We start from the raw sequence: 26050 nt of genomic DNA, 5'->3' as shown, positions 1-26050 counted from the left end.
AATCTAATTATCATATTGCTGCATTGATTTTACACATAAACCTTCCCCAAACTTTCTAAGCCACACATCCCCTTCAACCACAATTATGGCAGAAAAAAAATCAGAACAAAGCCTGTTTAATATAATGTCATATGACAGCTTTTCCCAAACTTTTGAAGCCACACACCCCCTTCAGCACACAACAGTTTAAACAGTTAAATCAGAAAGACCATTTAACGTATTGCTACTTTGTTATTGCTCTGTCTTGCTAAAATCCTTTAAGCCGTGCACCCCCTTCAATGTCAGTTGGCGCGCTCCATTCAATGTCACCATGAACCCTCCAATCCCAACCCAAAAAATAAAAAACAAAACAAAACAAAAAAACATATTATTTCGGTGGCACGATGGCCGACTGGTTAGCACATCCCCCTCACATATCTGAGGACCTGGGTTCAGATCCGGCCTCCCCTGTGTGGAGTTTGCATCTTCTCCCCGTCCCTGTGTGGGTTTTCTCCGGGTACGCCAGTTTCCTCCCACAAAAACATGCTTGGTTCATTGAAGACAAAATTGCCCTTAGGTGCAAATGGTTGTTTGTTTATATGTGCCCTGCGATTGGCTGGCGACCAGTTCAGGGTGGAGCCCGCCTCTCGCCCGAAGTCAGCTGAGATAGTGAGGATAAGCGGTACATAAAATGGATAGATGCATGAACATTTTATTGCACATCATAACAGCTTTTTCACATTATTTTTATTTTTTTACGCTGCACACCCACTTCAATGCCACAACAGAGTTGGTGTACCCCCATTGGTTGCACCAGAACTCCCTCATCCAGGCAAAAAAAAATAAAAAATCTGAACAAGCTTGTTTGATTTTATCTAAAAAACAACCTTCCACAAACTTTTAAAAGCCTCGCACCACCTTCAACATCCCAACAGAGTTGGCGCACCATTATCCATACCCCCACCCAAAAAACAAAAAAAAACAAATCAAAGCAACCCTGTTTTATTTTATCTCGTACACAGCCTTCATCAAATTTTTTGCATTTTTTAAGCCACATATCTTCCTTTGCACACATATCCCTGGGAAGAGAATCCCCCCTTCTTTTGTGCCAAAAGAAAAAGTCCCACAAAACTGATGTAAACGTGTAAATATTATACCAGACTGTCATTACACGCTTGCGCACCTCCTGGAGGGCGCTCATGCTTTGGGAATCCCTGCTTTTGCTTTTGATGCTCACTGAGCTGAAGTCTCATGAGAATTGCCCGAGTCTCACAGGGATTGCTGAGGTTTTGCATCAAATTCTTTCGAACTTCAAATTTTCCAACTTCAAATGTATGTTCCACTGCGTCCTTTAGTGCTTTACTATTGTCAAAACAAACATGCGTGCTCGGCCTGATTGTAGCCCACAGTGTGCCTTTGGAGTGTATTTAGTGAAGTCGTGGGTGGGATGCTTTTTATGTTGCACTTGAAAACAAGTTGAAATCTGTGGTGGACAAGTTGAAATCTGTGGTGGAATTAACCCCACGTGCCCCCCACCATTCTGCCAAAATGATTGCAATGTTGCAATGGACAGCTGCCTGCTGATGGGCCTTGAACAGATGTCTCTTATTGGTTTATGCCATTTATCAGCATGGAGTAAATAGTTTTACTATTTTCACGTCATTTTTGTTCATGTTTGTGCTTTGCCCTATTATGAAATAAAATTTATAGCCGTACAAATTAAGTCAAGTTTTCACTCTCTACAGATGATCTACTTCCAACTTTACAGGTGATGTTTTGCTTAATGTTTTAAATGTCATAAAAGTATGAAGTTAAATAAGGTGACCACTGGATAATAAAACAAAAATAAAGTAAAACTACTCGCCTTTTAATGAAGCCTAACGGATGAAATGGAAATTCAGGGACAGTAAAAATGCACTTTTAATGGCAAGGTTATTTGGTCATTTCTATGCTTGTCATTATCAATTGTACTTTTAACCATATCTTAATTACGTTAGCATCTGCTTAGTAAAAAAAAAAAAAAAATTGTGAATGCGAGTGATATTTAATTTGGTGTACTCCTCAAATTGGACTGACAGAGCAGCGAGACTCTTTCTTATGTGGCATAAAGTTCCATTTCCACTTTATGTTGGTTATTGTACAGTAATTGTATTTATTCAACACGTGACCCTAAATAAATATAAAACAAAAAGAAAGCTATGAATAAAATTCATTTCTTAGGCGTTACTTTCTTGACACTGAGTGACATCACACAGCCGATCAGTGGTATTGATATAATAACTGATCTCTATTTCAGCAGTCACTGAAAGCCCAGCCAATAACAACACAGGCAGAATGTACGGGAAACATAAGTGGGAGAGAACAGAGTAAAACATGCCGACTGAATGAATAGAATCGCAGGTGGTTTTAAGGTAGCATTATATGACATGTATCCATTGTCGAGAGCATGAATATTCCCACTCATTAAGTGCTCACAAACATAAATAAAGGAAATGAAAATGCTGAATGCTGTGATCAAGCCACTGCCGATTGCGCCCCCTTGAGGATCCCCTAATGAGATTGGACAATTATTAGCTCTGGAAGTCTTCACAGGATCCAAAAATAATGTCCAGCCAGCAACCAGAACCCTCCTTAACGTTCATCAGCAGAGAAAACCATGCATCTTTTTCTCTCCCTTTTCCTGGTGAGTTTGAGCTTGTGCTTGACGTCAAGTGACTCTACTTAGCTCAGGCAAACAATGTCTCCAGTGTGAAGTTGTGGAGGAAATCTGAAGCAGTCGGGAGGGCTGTGGAAAAAGTCTTTGATATCTATTGTCCATTCAGTCTTAGCAACAGAAAAAGAAAAAAAAATGTTTAATGTCAGCGCTTTGCATTTCAAAACCCACACTGGGCCAAATACATTTTCTCTTCAAAAGAAAAGGCCACCACTCTTGTTTTCTAGGCTTTTATCCTGGAAAGATCAGAGCGTATTGTTATATACTTACATATATTAAAAAAGTGGTTGTCTGTGTAATACTCTCTTTCATTTACAACACTTTAACTAGTCACTACAATAATCTGCAGTCAACAGAGGGACTTGTGGGCAGCACAAACAACCTGCTGTTATTTGGATTATGGTAAGAATAGATCAAATCAACTAAAGTTGCACTGATGTGTGGATGTTATTGATTTTATAACATTTACTAAGCTTGGTTAAGCTATGTTTTCGGCTAAACTAAGCATATGTACAGATTTCTTTGCCCACAAGCTAAATTGCTTGCTATCTTACAGTATTGTAACGGAAGATACCAAAATCAGGCAAATTTCCTTTGTTTGGATTGAAAAAGCAATAAATAAATAAATGAAATAATAATAATAATAAATAAAAATAATTCAAGTCTCACTGCTATCTATAAGTGTTATAAAGCTAGGTTTTCTGCAAAGCTAGGTTTTTGGGCAGCATAATTTATTTTAAACTGAGAAATATGAAGATCCATGAGAAATTAAATCTTTATCTCATAAATTAAAAGTGGATTACAAGGCAGCGTATGCAAGTTTTCAAAATTAGAATTAATTAATTAATTAATTAAACTTATTAATTAAAGATTATTTTAACAGTATTCTTTCAGGTCAGACAGTTTTAATATATGACAAAAAGTTTTATTTTAACTGCAAATTCCAGTTGGGCCCAGTGGCCGACTGGCTAGCACATCTGCCTCACAATTGTGAGGACCAGGTCAAATCCCGGCTTCTCCTGTGTGGAGTTTGCATGTTCTCCCCGTAACTGCGTGGGTTTTCTCTAGGTACTCCGGTTTCGTCCCACATTTCAAAAAATATGAATGCTAGGTTAATTGAAAACTCTATAAATTGCCCATAGGTGTGAATGTGAGTGTTTATGGTTGTTTGTTTATATGTGCCCTGCGATTGGCTGGCGACCAGTTCAGGGTGTACCCCGCCTCTCGCCCAGAGTCAGCTTGGATAGGCTCCAGCACAGCTGCGACCCGGGTGAGGATAAGCGATACGGAAAATGAATTAATTGAATGAATGCAAATTGCAGCTAATTTGTTTTCCCTTCATTCTTCAATTTTTAACACGTATTTTTTTTGTGACACACAAGCTAACTTGCTAGCTAGCTATTCTTATTGTAACCAAATATATGAAAATCTAGATTTGCCTTTAAACCAGCCCTCGTTTGGATTAAAATAACAATATAGCAACATTTGATTTTATGTTTAGTGTCACTGGTATATGGATTTTAGTGTCACTGGTATATGGATTTTATGGATTTTTTACTAAGATATCTTTTTGGCAGTAGTATTTGTACATTAGCATTGTTTCTAACATACGTTTTTGAAAGAAAATGTTTTAATTATTCAGTGGATGTTTACACAATTTTTCCAAGAATTTTAAAACAACCTTTCCTTTATCTCTCAATTTGAATTTAATTAAATTAATATTACATCAAAAAGATAGGTGGCACGGTGATGGACTGGTTAGAGCGCCTGCCTCACAGTTCTGAGGACCGGGGTTCAATCCCCGGCACCGCCTGTGTGGAGTTTGCATGTTCTCCCGTGCCTGCGTGGGTTTTCTCCGGGCACTACGGATTCCGCCCACATCCCAAAACCATGCATGGTAGGTTAATTGACAACTAAATTGCCCGTAGGTGTGAATGTGAGTGCGAATGGTTGTTTGTTTCTATGTGCGCTGCGATTGGCTGGCAACCAGTTCAGGGTATACCCCGCCTCCTGCCCGATGATAGCTGTGATAGGCTCCAGCACGCTCACGACCCTAGTGAGGAGAAGCGGCTCAGAAAATGGATGGATGGATGGATGGATCATAAAGATGGATTTTGGGGCAGCACAAGCTAGCTTGTTAGCTAGCTATTATCAAAATCCAACCCAGTGCCTTTATACCAGCCTTTGTAAGTGTCACTGCCGTGTAGATTTTATACAGTAGATTTTGTTACACTTACTAAGATTAGCTAAATTATCTTTTGAGCTAAACTAAGTATTTGTGAGGCGACGTTTTGTCTCATCTAAGTTTTGGCAAGAAAGCTTTTTTTTTTTTGGAGGGGGGCAAAATTACAGTGTGACAGTGCCTGTAAACTTGTCTTTGTTTAAATAAAAATATCCAAAAAAAAAATCAACTTTAATGTCACATTGGTATGGATTTTCTAACATCTACATAGCTAGGCTAGCTGTCTCTGCAGGGTAAACCAACTGAAAATCGTAGTTTACACACAGGATCAATTTTCTGATTGCCCGTAATTTTAAAGTCCTTTTTTCCCCTTCATCCTACAATTTTAAATCCTTCATTCTGTAGCACAAAAAGATTATTGCGTACTACTAGCTATTTTGGTTTGTAGCTTGTTGCTATCTAACAGTATTCTGTTCATAGCTACCAAACTCCCTGTCCAAGCCCCTAATCCAATCTTTACATGGATTAAAATAGCAATATACAGTACTGCATCAACAAGGAGTCAACCTTTAATAGATATCATGGATTAGGTCATCTTTAAAACCTTTAAAAATCCAAAATGTTTCATCTCCTTGGGGCTGAGATGTGTCTGTACAATACAATTGGGGATTTGGGGATTTAACAAAGAAATGAAGTATTGTTGACCCACTGGATGGCGATATGGGTATAGAAATACACTGTAGCTTTACTTGGTTCCCTCTTTTGATCAAGAGGCACAATAGTGAACCAGATTCCACCAGATGAGTCTGAAAAATATATAATTTGATTTAATCTGCTTCTGTTTCAGCGCAGAATCTGCACCGGCTGAAACGACCAAAGTGGATTAACTCTATGACAGGATAATGCCGATTAAAATGATAAACACACTCACTAAGCGATCCATATGGCCTTTCAGAGATGGAGTCCAAGCATTTTTTGTTGAGAGGAGAAGGATAAATTATCTGACTTTTGTTTCCAGTTTGTCAAAAACAATCTTACAGGTCATGGTAGTATAATTTAATTACATCCCTCAAGCACTGAGGACTTTTTTTGAAAACTATTTTACAATAGCTTTCCGCTATTCCCTTTTCACATACAGTAGCTCTGTTACACATCTGGTTAGAGTTAGGGTTTCAAACAAGGGGCAGCGTTTCAAAGTTGGGTTTGAAACCAAGGTTAGGGTTCAAGCCTGGGTTATGGTTGCAAACTAGGGTTAGGGATTCAAATTAGAAAATTAGTGTTTGAAGACAGGGTTTGCTTTTTTATAAGGGTTTCAAACAAGATTTAGCATTTCAAAGTTTGGAGCCAAAGTTAGGGTTTCAAATAAGGGTTAGAGTTTTAAAGTAGCATTTGCAACCAAGGTTAGACTTTCAATTTAGGGTTTCAAAATACGGATATGGTTTGAAATTGCACTTCAAGTGTTTAAAATTTGGTTTGTAAACTAGGGTTAGGGGTTTTAAACTAGAGTTTCAAGCCTGAGTTATGGTTTCAACAGTAACAATTTATTATCGATAATAAAATAAGAACAGTATGTACAGCACAAAGTGAGCTCTAGGTAATGTGAAGAGACTCACTTTCCAGGCACCTGCAGTAATCTCCCTGTTGCACATCAGAAGTTAATTATAAAGTAGCTTGCTTACATTTAGACTTTATTACACAGTGCCGTGAAAAGGTATTGGCTCCCCTCTCAAATGTTTTCTATTTTTTGCATAGTTTCCCCACTTTAATGTTTAAGATCATGTTTTTAAAAGGTGGTTTCATTTATTAAGGGAAAAAAAAGCTTTTCTGTTACCTGGCAATGTATGAAAACGTAATGGCCCCCTAAACCTAATAACTAGTTGGGTCATCCTCAGCAGCAACAACTGAAATCAAGCGTTTTGTATAACTGGCAATGAGTCTTTCACATCTCTGTCGTGATATTTTGGCCCACTCTTCCTTGCAGAATTGTTTGAATTCACCAAAAATGGGGGGTTTTCGAGCATGAACAGCCTTTTAAAGGTCATGCCACCGCATTTCAAGTCTGGACTTTGACTAGGCCACTTCAAAACTTTGTTTTTTTTCTTCAAGCCATTCAGAAGTTGACTTGCTAGTGTGTTTTGGATCGTTATCGTGATATAGAACCCAAGTGCGCTTCAGCTTGAGGTCACAAACTGATGGCTGAACATTCTCCTTCAGGATTTTATGTTAAAGAGCACAATTCATGGTTCCATTAATCACAGCAAGTTGTCCAGGTCCTGAAGAAGCAAGGCAGCACTAGACCATCGCACTACCACTGTTTCTCTGGTTATCAGTTGTGGGACTTTGTTTAGTTTGCTTTTTCCATATTCCTTGTTTGCCTTTTTTCGGAAATTAAACATCATTTTTTGAGACTCCTGCCTTGCCTCCCTGCTTCCCTGCACTTGGGTCCTCCACATTTCTACCTTGCCTTCAAAAACCAATCGTGACAGAATGAACTGACCAAAACAGCACCCAGCGGGAAGAACACTGCGTCACCCTGCACGCCACCAGTCTGCCTCCCAGCGCCCTCGGCCTGCCAACCATACCTACCGTCCTCTAGTAAGCCCTATCGTTCAATCTTCTCTGTCCTTTTCACCTGTGCCCCCCACTTTTTTCCTAGTTATTCACCATGCCCTACCATTTTACCTCCATGTTTTTTTTAGATTCAGATTTTTCAGATTGTGAAGTTGGCCCCGATTTAGTTAACCTGTCTGATTCTGACTGACATGGATTTTGATTATTTTTTTTTCTCTCTCTCTCTCCTGGTTCCTTCCCTAGTTTTTCCCATCCTAGTCAGTTTTTGTCACGTTTTCCCTTTTCCAACCCATGTGATTGCAAGTCTTTTCCCTCTGACCTTTACTTGGGCACCTGTTTGGCCAGGGACCACCGCGTGGCCAACAGAAACCTACGCCAGCGCCCAAGTAAAGGTCGTCCTCCTCTTTTTTTGTTTCCCCTGTTCCCAAGTCACTTAATTTTTCACCAGTTCCCACACCTTGTTCCACGCCTCCAATTAAGTCACGTCCATCCAAACCTGGCCCCAAGCCACCTTGTTCCGTATCCACCCGTTTTTCCTAGTTTACCTTCCAGAGTCCCTGTGCACTCTGCCCCTCTCGTTTCCTCTGCTCCCAAACCTCAATGGCGGCAGGCTGAGGAAGCGACTGCAGAACCCATTTCGGCAGCTGCAGCAGGCTCCCGTTCCGGCTCCTCGTCCAGCGGCCGCCACCCGACCCCGCTCCGCCGGCGCTCGTCCAGCGGCCGCCACACGACCCTGTTGCCTGGCCCCTGCATTGCTGTTGGGTTCTGGCCCCTGCATTGCTGTTGGGTTCGGCACCATGGCACCAAATGTTCTATTCTACTGTAATGGACAAGTGTCCCTATACTTCTGTCCACTTAAACTTCTACATTGAAATAAATAGATTGTTGGATTGTATTAATCCCAATAATTTTCTCATCCTGCTAATGAATGCTTCCACTTTCATTTTGTTCGTCCGGAGTGAAATGTCAGCATGTCCGTTGATGCAGCACCTTAATGAAAGTGTGGTCTAGGGGGTGGCAAACTGGGGAAAATCCATTCCCAGAGTGAGCGTTCTGCTGAGGCAGGTAGACCGCCGGTCAGGCCTGGTGGCAGCCAGCTAAGATCAATGGAAGCGCTTGGCAGCTTCTGTTCACGTACAGTACGCAACACCCCTAAACACTGTCACTTTATTGTCTGTGTGCGATAAAGAGTGTGGTTTTAATGCATTTGAGTCATTTTGTTGATTGAAGTGCCTAATTACGTCCTTAGGTGCCCACGGAGTGAGAGAGGAGCCTCGGTTTGTGACGGCGCGTGCCGGAGAGAGCGTGATCCTGGGGTGCGACGTGTCCCCTCCCCTGGATGGCCAGCAGCCCCCCTACGTGGTGGAGTGGTTCAAGTTTGGAGTGCCTATTCCCTTCTTCATCAACTTCCGCTTCTACCCTCCCCATGTCGACCCAGAATACACAGGTGAGCACATACATTACAAGCAACCATCATCATCATGAAACGCTAAGTGGATAAATGCCAGTTGTTAGGGTTTCAAAGCAAGGTTAGCTTTTCAAATTAGGGTTTTTAGACAGGGTTTAGGCTTCTCATTAGGGATTTAAGTCAGGGTTATGCTTTCAAGCCAGAGGAACACAATTATGGAACTCACTGCCAAGTCATTGTTAGACATTGTGAGAATTATACCACCTTCAAACAGACTCTTCAAAAGTGGTTGAAAACAAACTAGACCTGCTCATGGGTAAACTCTTTTTCTTTTCTGTTTTAACTATGAATTTTAAACTTTTATGTGAACTGTGACCTATTTTTATGTAATATTTATACGTTCTGTCCATTTGTCATAGTGTATTGTCTTTTTTACTGTATGTGTTTTATGATAACCACTTTAGGACAACGGATGAAATTTAGCTACTGTGCTAACTCCGGCATACTTACATGATTGCTTTTTTGCTCGTTGATTAATGTGCATTGTCCTAAACAAATAAACAAATGATAAAAACTAACCCGAACAAGTGTTAGGGTTTGTAACCATCCATCCATTTTCCATACGGCTTAACCTCACTAGGGTCGCGGGTGTGCTGGAGTCTATCCCAGCTATCTTCGGGCGAAGGGCGGGGTACACTCTGAACTTGTCGCCAGCCAATCGGTTTGAAACCAAAATTATGGTTTTAAATGAGGGTTTTGACCCTCTGTTGGGTTTCAAACAAGGGTTAGGAACTCAAAGTAGACTTCGAAGACAATTTGGGTTTCAAATTGGGATTTTAGGACAGGTTTGGTTGGGGTATTAAATTAGGTTTTCAAAGTAGGGTTTGAAATTAGTGTCAAGTCTGGTTTAGGGTTACAATTTGGGTTTAGAATGAAGGGTTGAAGTCTATGCACGCACACACACACACATAATAACCCCTCATATAAGAAATAACTGACACACATCAACGACCGCATTGCCATGTGATTGATCTGTGACTCACACGGCTGATTGAAAGTGAAAGCTCCGCCGATCAGAGCTGCATTACACTCCACATGAATCACATCGTAACCTTAAAAAAATAAAATCCTCCTGCGCTGATTTAATCAATATGTCTGCACGCTGCCTTCAACGCAACAGGAAATTGCTTCCGCTGATGGGGTGTGTGTGTTTGTGTGTGTGTGTGTGTGTGAGTGTGAGAGACAAGATGGCGAACTGTCAGAATGGGGTCACATTTATCCCCTCCTGTTGGCTCCTTTATACTGCGTAACAAACTCCACCCTGTTAATGATGTGTCAATGGATGCAAAGCATGGCTGAATTTTAAAGTGCTGAAAGTGAAAATGCCTCCAGACTTTGACGATTGTCTTTATTTATTTTATTTTATTTTTATTAATTTATTTTTTTTAAAAAAGGGGTCCCTCCTGTGTAGCTCTATAGTGGCAACGAGTGCTCCTGCAAGAGCATGTCACTGTGGACTTGAACCTGTTGACCAACAGCAGGTGTTGCGCTGTGAGACAAACTGCCCCCTTTAGAAAGCACATCAGTGTCCACTTTGCTGTGGCCTCTGGATGACTGTGGAGCAGTAGCCGCATGAACACTACAGTCAGATTAAAGCACTTTAAGGTTTCAAGCTGGGGTTAGAGTTTCAAACAATGATTAGGGTTTCAAACTAGGGTTTTAGGCCAAGGTTAGGGTTTGAAAATTCGGGTTTCAATTTGGGCTGCAGCTGTCAAATATTTTAGTATTGGAGCATCCTACAAAATTTTTTATCGAATGATACTTTAAGTTTTGATCACTTTCAGGTACAGTTTGAAGCCAAGGTAAGGGTTAGGAATTAGGGTTTCAATTAAAAACAATATTTTGGGTTTTCAATTGGGCTTTTAAACCAGGGTTAGGGGTTAAAATTTGGGGTTGAAGCCAAGGCTAGGGTTTAAAATGAAACTTGTAATATTTTTAAAATTTATCTATTTAATGAGGTAAGGCCAGTGAGAAGAAGACTAGGTAAATAATAATAAAAAAAAAAAAAAGACTTTAAATTAGGGTTAGGTTGTTGTTAGGTTTTCTAATCAGGATTTCAAACTGGGTTTTAAACAAGGGCTATGGTTTCAAATTAAGGTTTAAAGCCAAACGATGGTTCCAAATTAAGGTTTTAAAACGCGATTAGGGTTTCAAATTAGATTTTTAAGACTGGGTGTGGGTTTCCGTAGGTTTTCAGGTTAGGGTTAGGTTCAAGGCTGTGTTTACATTTCAAAATTTGATTAAGGTTTAAAATTAATGTTTCAAAAGATTTGTGCTTCAAATTAGATTTCTATTTGATTTATAAGACAGGGTTTTCAAATTCATGTTTCAAGCCCGGTTTAAGGTTTCAAATTAAACGCCTCTCTCATGTAGATGACTCCCTTTTTCTGTCAGGAATACTGTAGAACAATGCATGGTAAGTGTAATTATCTCAGCTCATGGACGGACGTTAAATAAATAACTGCTGAACCCATTTGAAATATGTTGCTAACCAAACCAGCAACACCCACTGAGGCACTTAAAAGTTAATTACATATTTTGGAATCCTACCATTCCACAATTTTGCATGTGTTCATTTTGCAATGAGCTGTATAATTGCTCAACATAATTGAATCTGCTGAAAACCCAACTTTTGAAGTAAATGCTCCCTAATGAAAAGATCTCTTCCTGCTAAACGTTACTCTTTGTGCACCCCCTCACAGACTACATTATTTTCCCCTAGTTTATTACCGTGCGTGTTTGTCTCGAGGCTGTATGGAAATTACAGCATTTAAAAACATCTATTTTTATGCAGACTCAAAGCAAAGACCCCATCAATAATTCAGCCGCGCAGCTTGTAAGATTTTTTTTCTGTCTGACTCTCAGGCTCTGGGACAAGCTGCCGACGTAAGAGCATCATACTGTACATCTTTCAACAACACCTCCCCTGGTTTGTGCAGCGTAAGCCACGGCCTGTAGATTTGAAGTAATATTTTGAAGCAGGACCAAAGATTATTAGGGTAAATATTTATGTGGACTTGTTTGTTGACCGACTCCAACCAAACAAAGTAGAATAGCAATTAATAGAGCTTAGACCAAGGGCAAAAATGTCATGAGATGTATGGTTCCTCCCTAGCCCGGTGCGGCCCCGATGCAAGTGGATTGGAACTGCAAAAAGTGAGTCTACTCACCAAACTGACTGTGTGAAACGAAAGACTACACCCTGGATTGGTCAATCATAGTCTGTACCACCCGACTGTGGGCAAAAGACTACACCCTGGATTGGTCGCTAGTCAATTATTATGTGTCCCAGATAATTGTGGGCAAAAGGCAAACACACTGGATTGGTTGTCAGTCAGTTACAGCTTGCCCCAGCTGACTTTGGGCGGCCGGCAAACTTTACCCTGGATTGGTTACCAGTTAGTGGCAGTCTGTCCTAGCTGACTATGGGCAAAAGCCAAACTTCAGCCTGGATTGGTCATCAGTCAACCCTAGGTCACAGGACAAGTTTGTATCGGAATAACACCTGTGAAGGGACAAAATGACCCTAAAAGGGCTACTTCATACCAAAATGTCAAAATGTTATCGGCAGTGTTCGGAATATTAGAAATGTAGTTGGTTACAAATACAAGTTAACCTGTTGAAAATGTAATAGTAGTGTAACTATTTCAATTACTTTCTCAAAGTAATATAACTAATTACATTTGATTACTTTTCGTAATTTTAACTAATTAACAGCACCCTTTGATGTTTCCTCTAAAAAGTTAAATGAAACTATTGACAATTCTTTTGAAATCAACCACGTTTGTTTTTTACTCAAATAATAAACTGATAAAACATGATACAATTTAAATAATGCAACAAACAAGTTTATTACTGGCGGCACGGTGGAGGACTGGTTAGAGCGTCAGTCTCACAGTTCTGAGGACCGGGGTTCAAATCCTGGCTCCGCTTGTGTGGAGTTTGCATATTCTCCCCGTGCCTGTGTGGGTTTTCTCCGGGCACTCCGGTTTCCTCCCACATCCCAAAAACATGCATGGTAGGTTAATTGAAAACTCTAAATTGCCCGTAGGTGTGAATGTGAGTGCGAATGGTTGTTTGTTTGTATGTGCCCTGCGATTGGGTGGCAACCAGTTCAGGGTGTACCCCGCCTCCTGCCCGATGATAGCTGGGATAGGCTCCAGCGCTCCTGCGACCCTTGTGAGGATAAGCGGCTCAGATAATGGATGGATGGATTAAGTAATGTTGTTACGTGTAGGGTGGCACGGTGGGCGACTGGTTAGAGTGTCTGCCTCACAGTTCTGAGGCCCCGCCTGTGTGGAGTTTGCATGTTCTCCCCGTGCCTGCGTGGGTTTTCTCCGGGCACTCTGGTTTCCTCCCACATCCCAAAAACATGCATGGTAGGTTAATGGATGACTCTAAATTGCCCATAGATGTGAATGCGTGTGCGAATGGTTGTTTGTTTATGTGTGCCCTGCGATTGGCTGGCAACCAGTTCAGTGTGTACCCTGCCTCCTGCCCGAAGATAGCTGGGATAAGCTCCAGCACTCCTGCGACCCTTGTGAGGATAAGCGGCTCAGAAAATGGATGGATGTTACATGCAGTTTGTTACTCCCCAACACTGCTTATCGGGCATGTGTTCTTGAGACTTTTTTGTGTGGCTCTACTCGTGATAGAGATGCCCACCAAGTTTCATGTTCTGAAACAAAACTGGTTTTGGGAGCTGAATTTTCAAATAATGCTGGGAGAGGTGCCACTGAGCCAATTTTTGTATTCACTTGTTAAGAGTTTCTTTTTTCATGGTAACCACAAGCAGTGATTAAAAACTATTCGCAGCACAGCATTGCCCATCTGTCTACTACGTGTTTCAAATTTGCTAGCAATCGGACAAAATCATTTTATCATTGAGGGACCACTGGGAATCACTAAAATTAACTGAAAAGGGCCGGTTCAAACCAAAATAACAACTTTTTGTGTCTTTTCAACCATGCATTCTTGAGTTTTTCATGGATCAACTCATCTTAAAGTGAAAATGACTTGGAGCGCTAATTCGTCAAATAAATCTTTGAGAGGTGCTACAAAGAATTTTTTTTTATGGTACATTTGGATGTGCAGTATGTGAAAGCCTTAAAAAAACGCCTATTAATTTGGCCCAAAATTATGATTAAGATGCACTGTGGTTCGCTTCAGCAGCATCGACTCCCTTGATCTCCTGAAGACACCATGTATCCAACCCGACTCAGCACTTCAACGGCGAGCCCAAAAATAGACCTGACTTTTTTTCAAGACAAACCAGCCTTTTTTTTTCTTCTCCTGCAAGACTGCAGTTGCTGCGCTTTTCTCCTCCCCGTGACGCCATTGATTTTCTGCTAACAAAAAAAGACGTCCATTTTCCACCCAAGCTACGACTGCGATCGCGCGGTCGACCCATATATGCATTGCATGTACGTACAGTTCTGCAAGAGCATGTCAGCAACCTCGACTCCTAGGAACAGGAAGCAGTTCGTACATACCGTTTACACATCAAAGTTTGCAAAGGGGCTTTATCTCAGAACACTTGTCAGGCCTGGCAGAAGCCAACGTTTTAGTCTGTCGGGCTGTCAAAGGCGGCCGTGTGAGCAGCGGGCCGGAAGCTGCGAGACAGACAGCCGAGCGGCAGCAGATTTCGGCAGGCTCGCTTTCTTCAATTTCTCCCTTCCCTTGCGATTTGCCCCTGTTTGAATTCCAATTTATCCTGAGCTGTGAAGGAGAAGGAAAAAAAGTGGCAGACTGGACAAGTTGTGTGTGAAACGTATGCCGTCTTTGAGATGGAAGGCTGTTTTTTCCACCCGCATGAATTCTTTTGAATCTGCTAAAATTGTGGCCTCCAGGAATTACTGCTAAGCAGCTGCTCTGTTTTCCAGCCAGTTGGACAATTTCACATATTTGTATGAGCTGGGAAATCAACTTGTTTGCACTTTTTGCTGAGAGTTAAGAGGGTGTCACGAGCCTATGTGGACTCCGATGACTGTCTGCTAGACTAAACCGGAGAGACAAACCTACACTCACTGAAGTCTGACCCAGCTGACTGTGCGCAAAAGGCAGAGAACACACTGAATTGATCACCATTCAAGTACACGTTACATAAAGGCAAACCTACTGTAACTCTCTCCCATCTGACTGGGTGAAAAGAAGACTACACTCAGTATTGGTCGCCACTCAATCTTACGGCATGTAGACACAAGCCTACAGTCACTGGAGTCTGTCCCAGCTGATTGTGGCCATAAGACAGACCACACCCTGGAATGGTCACCAGTCAACTGCAGGACACACAGAGAAAAACCTACAGCCACTGGTGTCTTACCCAGCTACAGTTAGCAAAGTCTGTCCCAGCTGATTGTAGGAGACAGGCAGAATACACCTTGGATTGGTCATCAGTCAGTCCTAGGGCACATAGATGTCTGTGAAGATTGTCCTTCATTGAGGTCATTTCATTCTCAGGGCATTGAATCGATGGCTAATGGACTATTCTGGTTGTCCTACAAGACATTTCGCCTATCATCCGAGCCAAATTCATCAGTTCATGCAACAAGGCTTAGTTAGGAAAGCACAACACTTTATGCTCCAAGTTGGAGGCCCGCCCAAAACATCAAATGGTATCATTGTTCTGGAATGCAAAACGACAGTCGCTAAGAGGCCTTGCAGAGAGGCCGCTGTCCGTCAACATGAGTCGTTCGGTGGAAACGCCCTCATTAATATTCCATTCAGTTGTAAAAAGGTGTTTTAGAGCTCTGTTATTGTCAGAGAAGGCCTTGTTTTTGTTTATTTGTTGGAGGCAGATTTATTGAGTTTCTTTGGAATGGATGAAAAAACTGCATCGTATGTGGGAGGTGCAGTATGTCAAGGGTGTCAAACTCATTTTGCTGCGGGCCACATCGTAATTATGGTTTCCCTCGGGGGAAACACATACAGTAAATGTTCAATTAATAAATATACACACAGATGAATAACTATATTTGAAATCAGAAGGCAGTAAAATGTTAGTTTTACTATTATTCAGTTTATTTTGAAAATGGGGATTGGTAACAAAAATGTTTGCAATATACTGTATCAATGTTATTAAAAGTGAAGATGATTTGCAAAGTCATTTTTGCAAGAAACATGAAGTCGACGCACTTGATTTGCTTTCGCAGGCCACATAAATTGATGTGGCGTGCCGGATGTGGCCCCTGGGTTTTGAGTTTGACACCTATGCAGTAGGTGGCGTCCTCCTCTGTTGAGAGATGGTCTTTCCACCTTCACGTAGATGGCTTCTCTCTCTCTCTCGCTCTCTCTCTCCCCCTCTTTCAAACCACCTGTCTTCTCTGTCCAAAATATGCACATTTTTGTCCTCAAAAGACTGCTGTTTCTCGAGGAGGTGCTGAGGAGTTAGCCCGTCTATGTTGTGCCATGAGTCTGCTCAGTGGTTTCTTGGTTTTCCTCATTGTACTGTATGTATCTGTGTATTCCTCACTGCACTTGACCGCATACACCACATTGCTTTTCAGGGTATGGGGTGTCTGGTCTTTGGGGTGTACCAGCCTTTGTCTTAGGGTGTTACCAGGTTTGAAGTGTACCGTAATGTTGTGTTGGTTAAAAAAGTTTCTCAGACAGACCTGATACATATGGAATGACAATATGGTTAGACATGCTACACAGAGACAGGAATCGATCCCTCACTGAACTGACTGCATGAAAGTCATCCCTGTGAAACCCCAACATGACCACTGACCTGGTCCAAAGAATTGGATGATTTCTTGACAACTCGTGTTGTATTTCCCACGCGTCCACAGGTCGAGCCGCTCTGCACGGGAAGGCCTCCCTGCAGATCGAGCCGGTGCGCTCGGAAGACCAGGGATGGTACGAGTGCAGGGTCCTGATGCTGGAGCAACAGTACGACACCTTCCACAACGGCAGCTGGGTGCACCTCACGGTCAACGGTCAGTCTCATGGCCAATCTCTACTGAGGCTGCTTGACTGTTTATGTTAACTGCAAAATGTCTTGCTATTAACATAACATGAGCACTAAACTTATTTTTACATTTACTGTATGTAATAGTTCATGTTAAAAATATATACATAATCGCCAGGGGTAATGTGCAACTTTTATTACACTTTCCTCCTCGGCCATCATTAAAGTTAAGAGTTTGAAGGAGTGGCTTAAAATTATAATGTTACGATAACATTGGTTGGCTTATTTTTTTACACTAATGTTATTTTAGTGTTATTTCTTTTACACTAATGTGCTACTTACTTAGAATATTGCATATTTACCTGTAGTAGTAATAATAATAATAATGGCGGCACGGTGGACAACTGGTTAGAACATCTGCCTCACACTTCTGAGGAGTTTGCATTTTCTCCGGGTACTCCGGTTTCCTCCCACATCCCAAAAACATGCATGGTAGGTTGATTGAAGACTAAATTGCCCGTAGGTGTGAATGTGAGTGTGAATGGTTGTTTATGTGTGTCCTGCGATTGGCTGGCGACCAGTTCGGGCTGTACCCCGCCTCTCGCCTGAAGATAGCTGGGATAGACTCCAAAACGGCCGCGAAAAATGGCCGTAAAAACTATTTACACCAAAAATGGTGTAAATAGTCCTACTGAAGAAAATATGAAGTTAAAATCTGGCACTTTCTATTGTAACTCTACCTACATAAGTACTTTAAAATTCCACTATTGTTTTGATTTGCACCATTGATGGATTGCTCATTTTTAAAAGCATCTGGTCTTTAAAAATGCGGTAAATGTCCCACTGATGTACGTTTTCACGAGAGTAGTTAGAGCGAGCCAACATTATTGATTTTGGTTTGATTAAGGCCATACTGAGACGTCGTCTGCGAGCTATCAAAGTGATGACTGGGTGGGAAAATAACATATCTGCACTTTCTGCATTTCCCCAGCAAGCCCCCAAGTGCATTAACAAATCCGATGCAGTATGCTGTGTTTTACGTGCAGAATGCATTTTGGCCAGCTTTCATATCAAACTTTTTTGGGCTTGCAGATGTGTGTGATGCAACAAAAACTGGTTTGCCTTCAGTATCCAGCACTTGTAGTCAAGTTGTTGATTTTCATACAATATTTCGCAGGTCACTTAATCTCCTCTTTGTCATTCACACATGTATTTCTGCTTTGTGAAATGTGATTATGCATATGTTTTACAGTAGCTATCAGACATCCCTATTTCAATAATGATGACAAGGTGCAGCATGTGGATTAGTGTACTGTAAAGGACCATTTATAAAGCCCACGGCCCCACATAATCACATTGGAGTAAAACATGCTGTGTGTAATGGCTGATTGTTTTTTTTTTCCGATAGTGCCGACATCATCAGCGTTTATGTTGCCACTGCATGAGACCCTCTGTCCGCATGAGAGTGAATAGGTCAGACTGTGGCGCCTAGCGTCACCTGTGCGCTTTTATGAATGTCTTGTTGTGCGGGCATACTGCACCTCTGTCGCTTTGCCCCATCAGTATTCACGCTCAACTTCCTGGTGCAGAGCGCTTCACTCCTGTCAGGCCTTTCATCAGCAACTAATAATATCCCAAATAACATCTACATTCAGACCTTTAGTCTTGTGGATGCTGAGAATCAAGCATTAACACAAATGATAAATCAAGTAATTTCCCCCCCCTACTTTGTGTGACTGCTGAGAATCAAGCACACTAATGCAGAATTGCAACACAGTAAAACCTTGCAAGGTCGAAAGCAGTCCCTTCTGGAATGCTGGTCGACCACTATTTTGGTTATAAGTTCAAATTGCAATTTTTCCTACAGAAAATACTGGAAATTCAATTTCAGGCCAGTCAGGCAGTATGGTAGTTAGCACACTTGCCTCATAGCTCTGTTATGGGTTCAAATTCTGGCTCTGGTGCCGCTACTCAAATTTGTACGCAAGTCAGAACATGCCATAGTCTTTCTGACCTATGCTAATGAAGTAGTAAAGTCATTATTCCTGTAAAGATTTTTATGAAAAACACTTCTAGCCCATAAATATAAAACAATTGAATGAAAAACAGCAAATACAGCGTTAATTGAATGTGTGTGCCATGTGTGACCATGTATTTTTACACCGCTATGCAAACTAGTTCATTGCACGGCGTTTGTATTGAATTAATTGTTCAATTAATTCTTATTCAACTTGCTGACATCAAGTTTATGCAACTTTAGAGGCATAGTTTCCCATGAGAATAGAATGTGAGAGCATAAACTGCTTTAATGAGGACTCTTTTAGTTGCAGTCAGTTCCCGACATTTCATCATTTTGAACAGGAATTACTCATTTCAAACTGAATTCACTGTTTTTATTCCCAAATTCTTTTTTTCTGCAAAAACTGAGAAGTAAATGGTGATTTCTTCACAGTATTTTAATTTTTTGAATTCCTGATTTCGTGGGTTTTATGAGCTGGAAGACCAAATCATGTAAAAAAATAAACAAATACTTGAAATTGTTTCAATTGTGGGCCCTGAATCTACAATTTATGAAAGTTTAACTTTTTGAATGGAATTATGGAAATAAATACTTTTCCATGATATAATTTTTTTAGGGAAAGTGTGTGTGTGTGTATATGTGTGTATGTATGTATATTTTCTACATTAATGTACACACAGCACCCCATATTGACAGAAAAAAACGGAATTTTTGCAGATTTATTAAAAAAGATCAACTGAAATATCACACAGCCGTAGTTATTCAGACCCTTTGCTCAGTATTTAGTAGAAGCACCCTTTTGAGCTAATACAGCCATGAGACTTTTTGGGAATGATGCAACAAGTTTTTCACACCTGGATTTGGGGATCATCTGCCATTGCTCCTTGCAGATCCTCTCCAGTTCTCTCAGATTGGATGCTGAATGTTGGTGGGCAGCCATTTTCAGGTCTTTCCAGAGATGCTCAATATGGTTTCAGTCAGGGCTCTGGCTGGTCCATTCAAAAACAGTCACGGAGTTGTTCTGAAGCCACTCCTTCGGTATTTTAGCTGTGTGCTTAGGGCCATTGTCTTTTTTGAAGGTGACCCTTTGGCCCAGTCTAAGGTTCTAAGCACTCTGGAGAAGGTTTTTGTCCAGGATATCCCTGTACTTGGCCACATTCATCTTTCCTTCGATTACAACCGGTCGTCCTGTTCCTGCAGCTGAAAAACACCCCCACAGCATGGTGCTGCCACCACCATGCTTCACTGTTGGGACTGTATTGGACAGGTGATGAGCAGTGCCTGGTTTTCTCCCCACATGACACTTAGAATTAAGGCCAACAATTTCTATCTTGGTCTCATCAGACCAGATAATCTTATTTCTCACCATCTTGGAGTCCTTAAGGTGTTTTTTTTAGCAAATTCCATGCGGGCTTTCATGTGCCTTGCACTGAGGAGAGGCTTCCGTCGGGCCACTCTGCCATAAAGCCCCGACTGGTGGAGGGCTCCAGTGATGGTTGACTTTCTAGAACTTTTTCCCATCTCCCGACTGGAGCTCTGGAGCTCAGCCACAGTGATCTTTGGGTGGTTCTTTACCTCTCTCACCAAGGCTCTTGTCCCCCGATTGCTCAGTTTGGCCGGACGGCCAGCTCTAGGAAGGGTTGTGGTCGTCCAAACGTCTTCCATTTAAGGATTATGGAGGCCACTGTGCTCTTAGGAACCTTAAGTGCAGCATATTTTTTTTTGTAACCTTGCCCAGATCTGTGCATTGCAACAATTCTGTCTCTGAGCTCTTCAGGCAGTTCCTTTGACCTCATGAATCTAATTTGCTCTGACATGCACGGTGAGCTGTAAGGTCTTATATAGACAGGTGTGTGGCTTTCCTAATCATGTCCAATCAGTATAATCAAACACAGCTGGACTCCAATGAAGGTGTAGACCCATCTTAAGGATGATCAGAAGAAATGGACAGCACCCGAGTTAAATGAGTGTCACAGCAAAGGGTCTGAATACTTATGGCTGTGTGATATTTCAGTTTTTCTTTTTTAATAAATCAGCCAAAATTTCAATTCTGTCAATATGGGGTGCTCTGTGTACATTAATGAGAAAAAATGAATTTAAATGATTTTAACAAATGGCTGCAATATAACAGTGAAAAATTTAAGGGCATCTGAAATCTTTCCGTACACACTGTATGTATGTATGTGTGTATATATATATATCCATCCATTTTCTGAGCCGCTTCTCCTCACTAGGGTCGCGGACGTGCTGGAGCCTATCCCAGCTATCATCGGGCAGGAGGCGGGGTACACCCTGAACTGGTTGCCAGCCAATCGCAGGGCACATACAAACAAACAACCATTTGCACTCACAGTCACACCTACCTCCAATTAATGCATGTTTTTGGGATGTGGGAGGAAACCGGAGTGCCCGGAGAAAACCCATGCAGGCACGGGGAGAACATGCAAACTCCACACAGGTGGGGCTGGGGACTGAACCCGGGTCCTCAGAACTGTGAGGCTGACGGTCTAACCAGTCGGCCACCGTGCCGCCATATATTTATTCCTCCCACATCCCAGTAAAAAGTGAACTGCGATATGGCAAGCAACGATTGTATCCTATTTTTCCATGTACATCTCAAATGACACAAATCTAATATCGGCTTAAAAAAAATTCCATGTGAATTTAAAATGACCGAACCTTGCCGCGAATAGCAAAGAACAACAAGTAATAGATGCCTATAATAATAGTTGAAACTAGGGATGCACCCATACCACTTTATTAAAAACCCAGTAGCCTACAAATGAAAGTTCTTACATTTGAGTACACACCAATACAGAGTACCGATACCTGATAATGCCATGACATCTTGAAATTGTATTGAAAATGTTTTATTTTAAACAATTATTGTTCAAAAATGAAACGCCCACGACCCTAGTGAGGCTAAGCGGTACAGATGATGGATATATATATATATATATATTTAGTTGTGTATACACACACACACATATATATTTATATATATATGTGTGTGTGTATACACAACTAAATATATATTCAATATATATAGAACTAAATATAGATTCAAGGCTAAATGATGAATTGACAGATTTTCCCTGGAATTTATTTAGTCAAATGAGCGTCACTAGTTATCACCTTTTTCAGTCCACACTTCTCTGTATTTGGAACTATTGGACTATTTGTGCAATTAGAAATGCAATCAAAAAGGCAATAGGGCAGCAGCGATGTCGTGGCATTGCCTCAAAGCATTTAGTCGGTTTGTTCTGAAGACCTAGATGTTGGTGTTGGTTCAGAGACCACACAATAGCTTGGAAGTGGTGTGAAGGAAGCAGGTGCCCTCTTCGTCCGCGGAGCCCTTTGCTGTTTCTCCTGTTTACACACACACACACACACACACACACACAAACGCACACACACACGCATTCCTCCTTTGGAGTTCCTGTTCAGTGGCCTTCGCTTCCTGCCAAGCGGATGGCGTATTAGTGCCCACTCAGTGGCAGGTGTCAGATGGCGAGGCCTTGTGCCTGAAAAAAGACAGTGAGGCCAGTCTCCCTCCGGTCTGCCTCCCTCCTCCTCTTCCTCTTCTTCTTCCTCCTGTCTAGTCTGCCTTGTGTTCCCTTCGCTGTGCTTTTCACGCATCACTCAGCTTCGCAGACATCAAGAAAACACTCAACGTAAGAAAAAAAAAAACAGACCCTGTGTCATGGGCATAGACTGCCATTTTGACCCTAATGGAGAAGATGCAAGCTTTTAGCATATCCGTATTAGGGATGGCCATTGGAATTAGTTTCTTTAATCAACCATGGGGAAAATTAATACATTGCTACCTTGACTCATGAGTCTAATTTGTACTGTGACTATGCTCATAACTCAAATCACTCATATCTCAAATCAACTTTCCTCATTGAAATGAATGGAAATGCCATCAATTTGTTTGGATGGAAGTTCAATTTAGAGTCTTCAATTAACCTACCATGCATGTTTTTGGGATGTAGGAGGAAAACCGGAGTACCCGGAGAAAACCCACGTAGGCATGGGGAGAACATGCAAACTCCACACAGGCGGGGCCGGGATTTGAACCCCGGTCCTCAGAACTGTGAGGCAGATGTGGTAACCAGTCGGTCACCGTGCCGCCTGTATTGAATTTAAAAAGTTAAATACAACTGAACTGTACTTAGGCAATTCACGTACCACTACAAGGAGCCCTAATAGTGGTAAACGTACCACACTTTGAGACATATATTAAAGTGGTTTATTCTTGGTCAACATACCAATAACTCTGTTTTTTTCCCCTTATTACAAACCAGCATGGCGTCCAAATGATTTTGAAGCGCTTTAGGAAGGTCAAATTTCTAAATACTGTTGCTTTAGTTCACAATCGCATTACATCCATCTGCATTTTCTATGCAATAATTCCGATTTGGTATCATTGGGATATGGAGCAGCAGTCTATTTCAGCTGATTTAGGGCAAGAGCAGGCTATACCCTGAACTGATCACCATTCAGTCGCAGTGAATTGGTAGAATTCAGTTATGTGAACCGCTACACTACCAATTGATCACCCTTGAAAATGACGTTTAGGACATTCCCCTTGTCTCTCTGGTCCACTTCCCCGTAAAATATTTTAAGTTCATTATGTGGGACGTCACCCCTCAAGAGTGAGCGAACCTTCAAAGAACACTGTGTTCGAGCGTGGATGCATGCCTCCAAAAGAGCAGAAGAATCCGATTAATTTGTATAATTGATGACGGGCGGGCTGCTGCAAGTAGAATTACGTGGTGATGCATAGCTTACTTTTTTAGTGGAGCAACTCCAGTGTTTTGCCGTACCTGCAGTCCCAGGTTGACCGATGTTCCTGCTGTCATCGCCACGCTGTGTGCGCCGCTTGTTTGCTGTCACACCATGCTCCTTCCCCCCAAGAGGCAACTAAATTAGGGTTACAATTTAAAAGCAGCGCTTATATGTAGCGGGAGCACAGCATTCTATGTGGTTACATAGTAAATATGTTGGTCTACGTATCTCAACTCCAGCCTTCTCCTCTAGAGTTTGCATGTTCTCCCCGTGCTTTGGTGGGTTTTCTCTGGGTACTCTAGCTTCCTCCCACATTCCAAAAACATGCATGTTGGGTTAATTGAAAACTCAAATTCAGAGATGTCAGACTCATTTCTGTCACAGGCCATGTGGTCGTTATGGTTTCCCACATATGGCCGTGATGACCGTGAACATCATATACAGTACATCCTGTAAATGTGTAATCACCTCATTGTATTATTACATATACATTATTGGACCCTGCATTTGATTTTCATTATATTTTTATTACAAATTTAATTTGAAAGCAGAAGTCATGGAAAAGATTGGCAACTAAATATTTAAAGAGGGAGTTTCAATTCATATTTGCTAAAACAATCATTATAACTTGACAGTAGTACATGATAAATATGATCTGAAAAAAGATCTGTCTGTGTATTTAACATTTATTCGAAAGTAGATCATTCACTATTTGTGCATGCTCTGAGGTTCTAAATTTATTTCCAGAGTATGAACAAATTCAAGTATGAACATTGATGAATCACAGATTTGTGTGTCCGCATGATTTAAGCACAACTGTGTGCATACCTACTGTTAGTGAATGAGGCTCAATCGTTTTTAAGTTTATTTTTGCGAGGAATAACAAGCAGCAGATAATAACAAGCGGCAGATAGTGAACAGTTCTTCAAAAAAGACAAAGTGCTTGTCTCAGGTGTTTATTGTCATTCCCAGTTGAAATTTACTGTAAAACTAAACATGAAGCAAAAAAGATTACACGTTGAGTATTTAACCAAACCACATGACTTACAAATCTGCTAGCTTAATGCTAACTTAAAATACATAGCAGTATAGACAGGCTAATAAAACTAGCCTTGATGTAGTGGTATTTAAAACCCTTTAAGTAATGGATATTTGAACCCAAACAATGCAGCAACACGTACACAGGCAATGTAACTATACTCACAAACTCTACAAAAAAACGACTATTACTGCTGCTTACTGAGCTTAGAAGGGAATGTCTTCCTGTATTTATTATGTAAGTAATATACTGCCCCCTGGTTGACAAGGCACACACAAAAGTTTGGGGGTGGGTGCAATTTGATGGCATTTCCATTCATTTTAATGGGGAAAGATGAACAAATCAAACTCGTAAGTCAAGGCACGACAGTAGATAAATACTTTATTCATCCCTTGAGAGTTGTCACGGTAGCAAAATTCACACACATACACTCATTTTAACAATATAAGAGCGACCAACAAAGTATAAACAAAAAGGAATTAAAATACGTTTTAATAGGTTTTGCATATTTGTATGTGTTAATAAAAATAAAATTCGTCTAATTATGCTACAGTAATATTTGCACAGTTTGTGCAAAGTGGGAACTATAATATTATCGACAGTGAAATACTGTATAATGGCACAATGATTAATTATAATTAACCCAATATATAGAGTGGATGGAACTGTTGCTATTCATCTGTATAAAACTACACATTGAAAGTCATAATTTGTCACTTTCTTCTCTGCAGTCCCAATCTCCAATAAAGATCAATAATATGCCTTGTAATTAAAGCCCAACTAATTGCTTGGCATAGCTGCTTAATCACTATGGTGTGAAAATGATGTCATGTATCTTAAAGTGTAAAACACAGCTGTTGACTTAAACCCGTCCAACTAGCGCCTACCTTGTACTTGTGTATCCAAAGAGTGTTTATTAGGCAGCAAAATGGAGAGACAGACAGCGTTGTAAGTGGACCATTAGTTTGCATGACGCTGTGTGGCAATTTTCCCAGCAGCAAGCAAGTGGCCCACTTGTACTCTCTCTTCAAAATGAGCACACTGCCATTATTTATCATCACTCCATTGAAATACTCAAAGTGGGGAGCAAAAAAAGAAGGAAGGTTTATCGGCCCGGGGTCGCTTGTGAAGAGCTTCTTCTCCGTAGCTGCGGGTGAAGCTTAGGAGCATCAGAGGGTAATGCGAGGACATCACCAAGAGGCTCCTTTTGGATTTTAAAGAAGTGTGGCATTTAGGGGAGCCCCTTTTCTTCATCAGTCATCAAAGCAGTTACTCCACAAATTTAGCTTGTAGCAAGAAGCCACTTCCGGAATTTCAACACATGAATGGTGATCCTTGGCTTGCTTCAAACAGAAGAAGAGAAGAAGAAGAATCTTTA

At 41.1% G+C, this 26050-nt stretch overlaps 1 protein-coding gene across 6 annotated transcripts in view; it reads left to right on the top strand.

Moving 5' to 3' along the window:
- Window positions 1-26050, top strand: part of igsf9ba (immunoglobulin superfamily, member 9Ba) — a 94741-nt gene that overhangs the window by 22394 nt on the left and 46297 nt on the right. For 5 of the 6 annotated variants that reach the window (XM_061782489.1, XM_061782490.1, XM_061782486.1 and 2 more), the window contains 2 exons: window positions 8695-8892; window positions 16704-16850. In XM_061782489.1, the coding sequence (XP_061638473.1) occupies window positions 16790-16850 (61 nt within the window). In that variant the 5' untranslated portion in view covers window positions 8695-8892; window positions 16704-16789. Of the gene's footprint in view, window positions 1-7688; window positions 8585-8694; window positions 8893-16703; window positions 16851-26050 lie in introns of all 6 variants that reach the window. The other variant, XM_061782488.1, reaches the window with a different exon arrangement.

The sequence above is a fragment of the Phyllopteryx taeniolatus genome, chromosome 8 (genome assembly GCF_024500385.1).
Source record: "Phyllopteryx taeniolatus isolate TA_2022b chromosome 8, UOR_Ptae_1.2, whole genome shotgun sequence".
NCBI classification, from domain to species: Eukaryota; Metazoa; Chordata; class Actinopteri; order Syngnathiformes; family Syngnathidae; genus Phyllopteryx; species Phyllopteryx taeniolatus.
The sequence above is the reverse complement of the archived record's forward strand: the minus strand, read 5'-3'. Positions and strand labels throughout refer to the sequence as shown.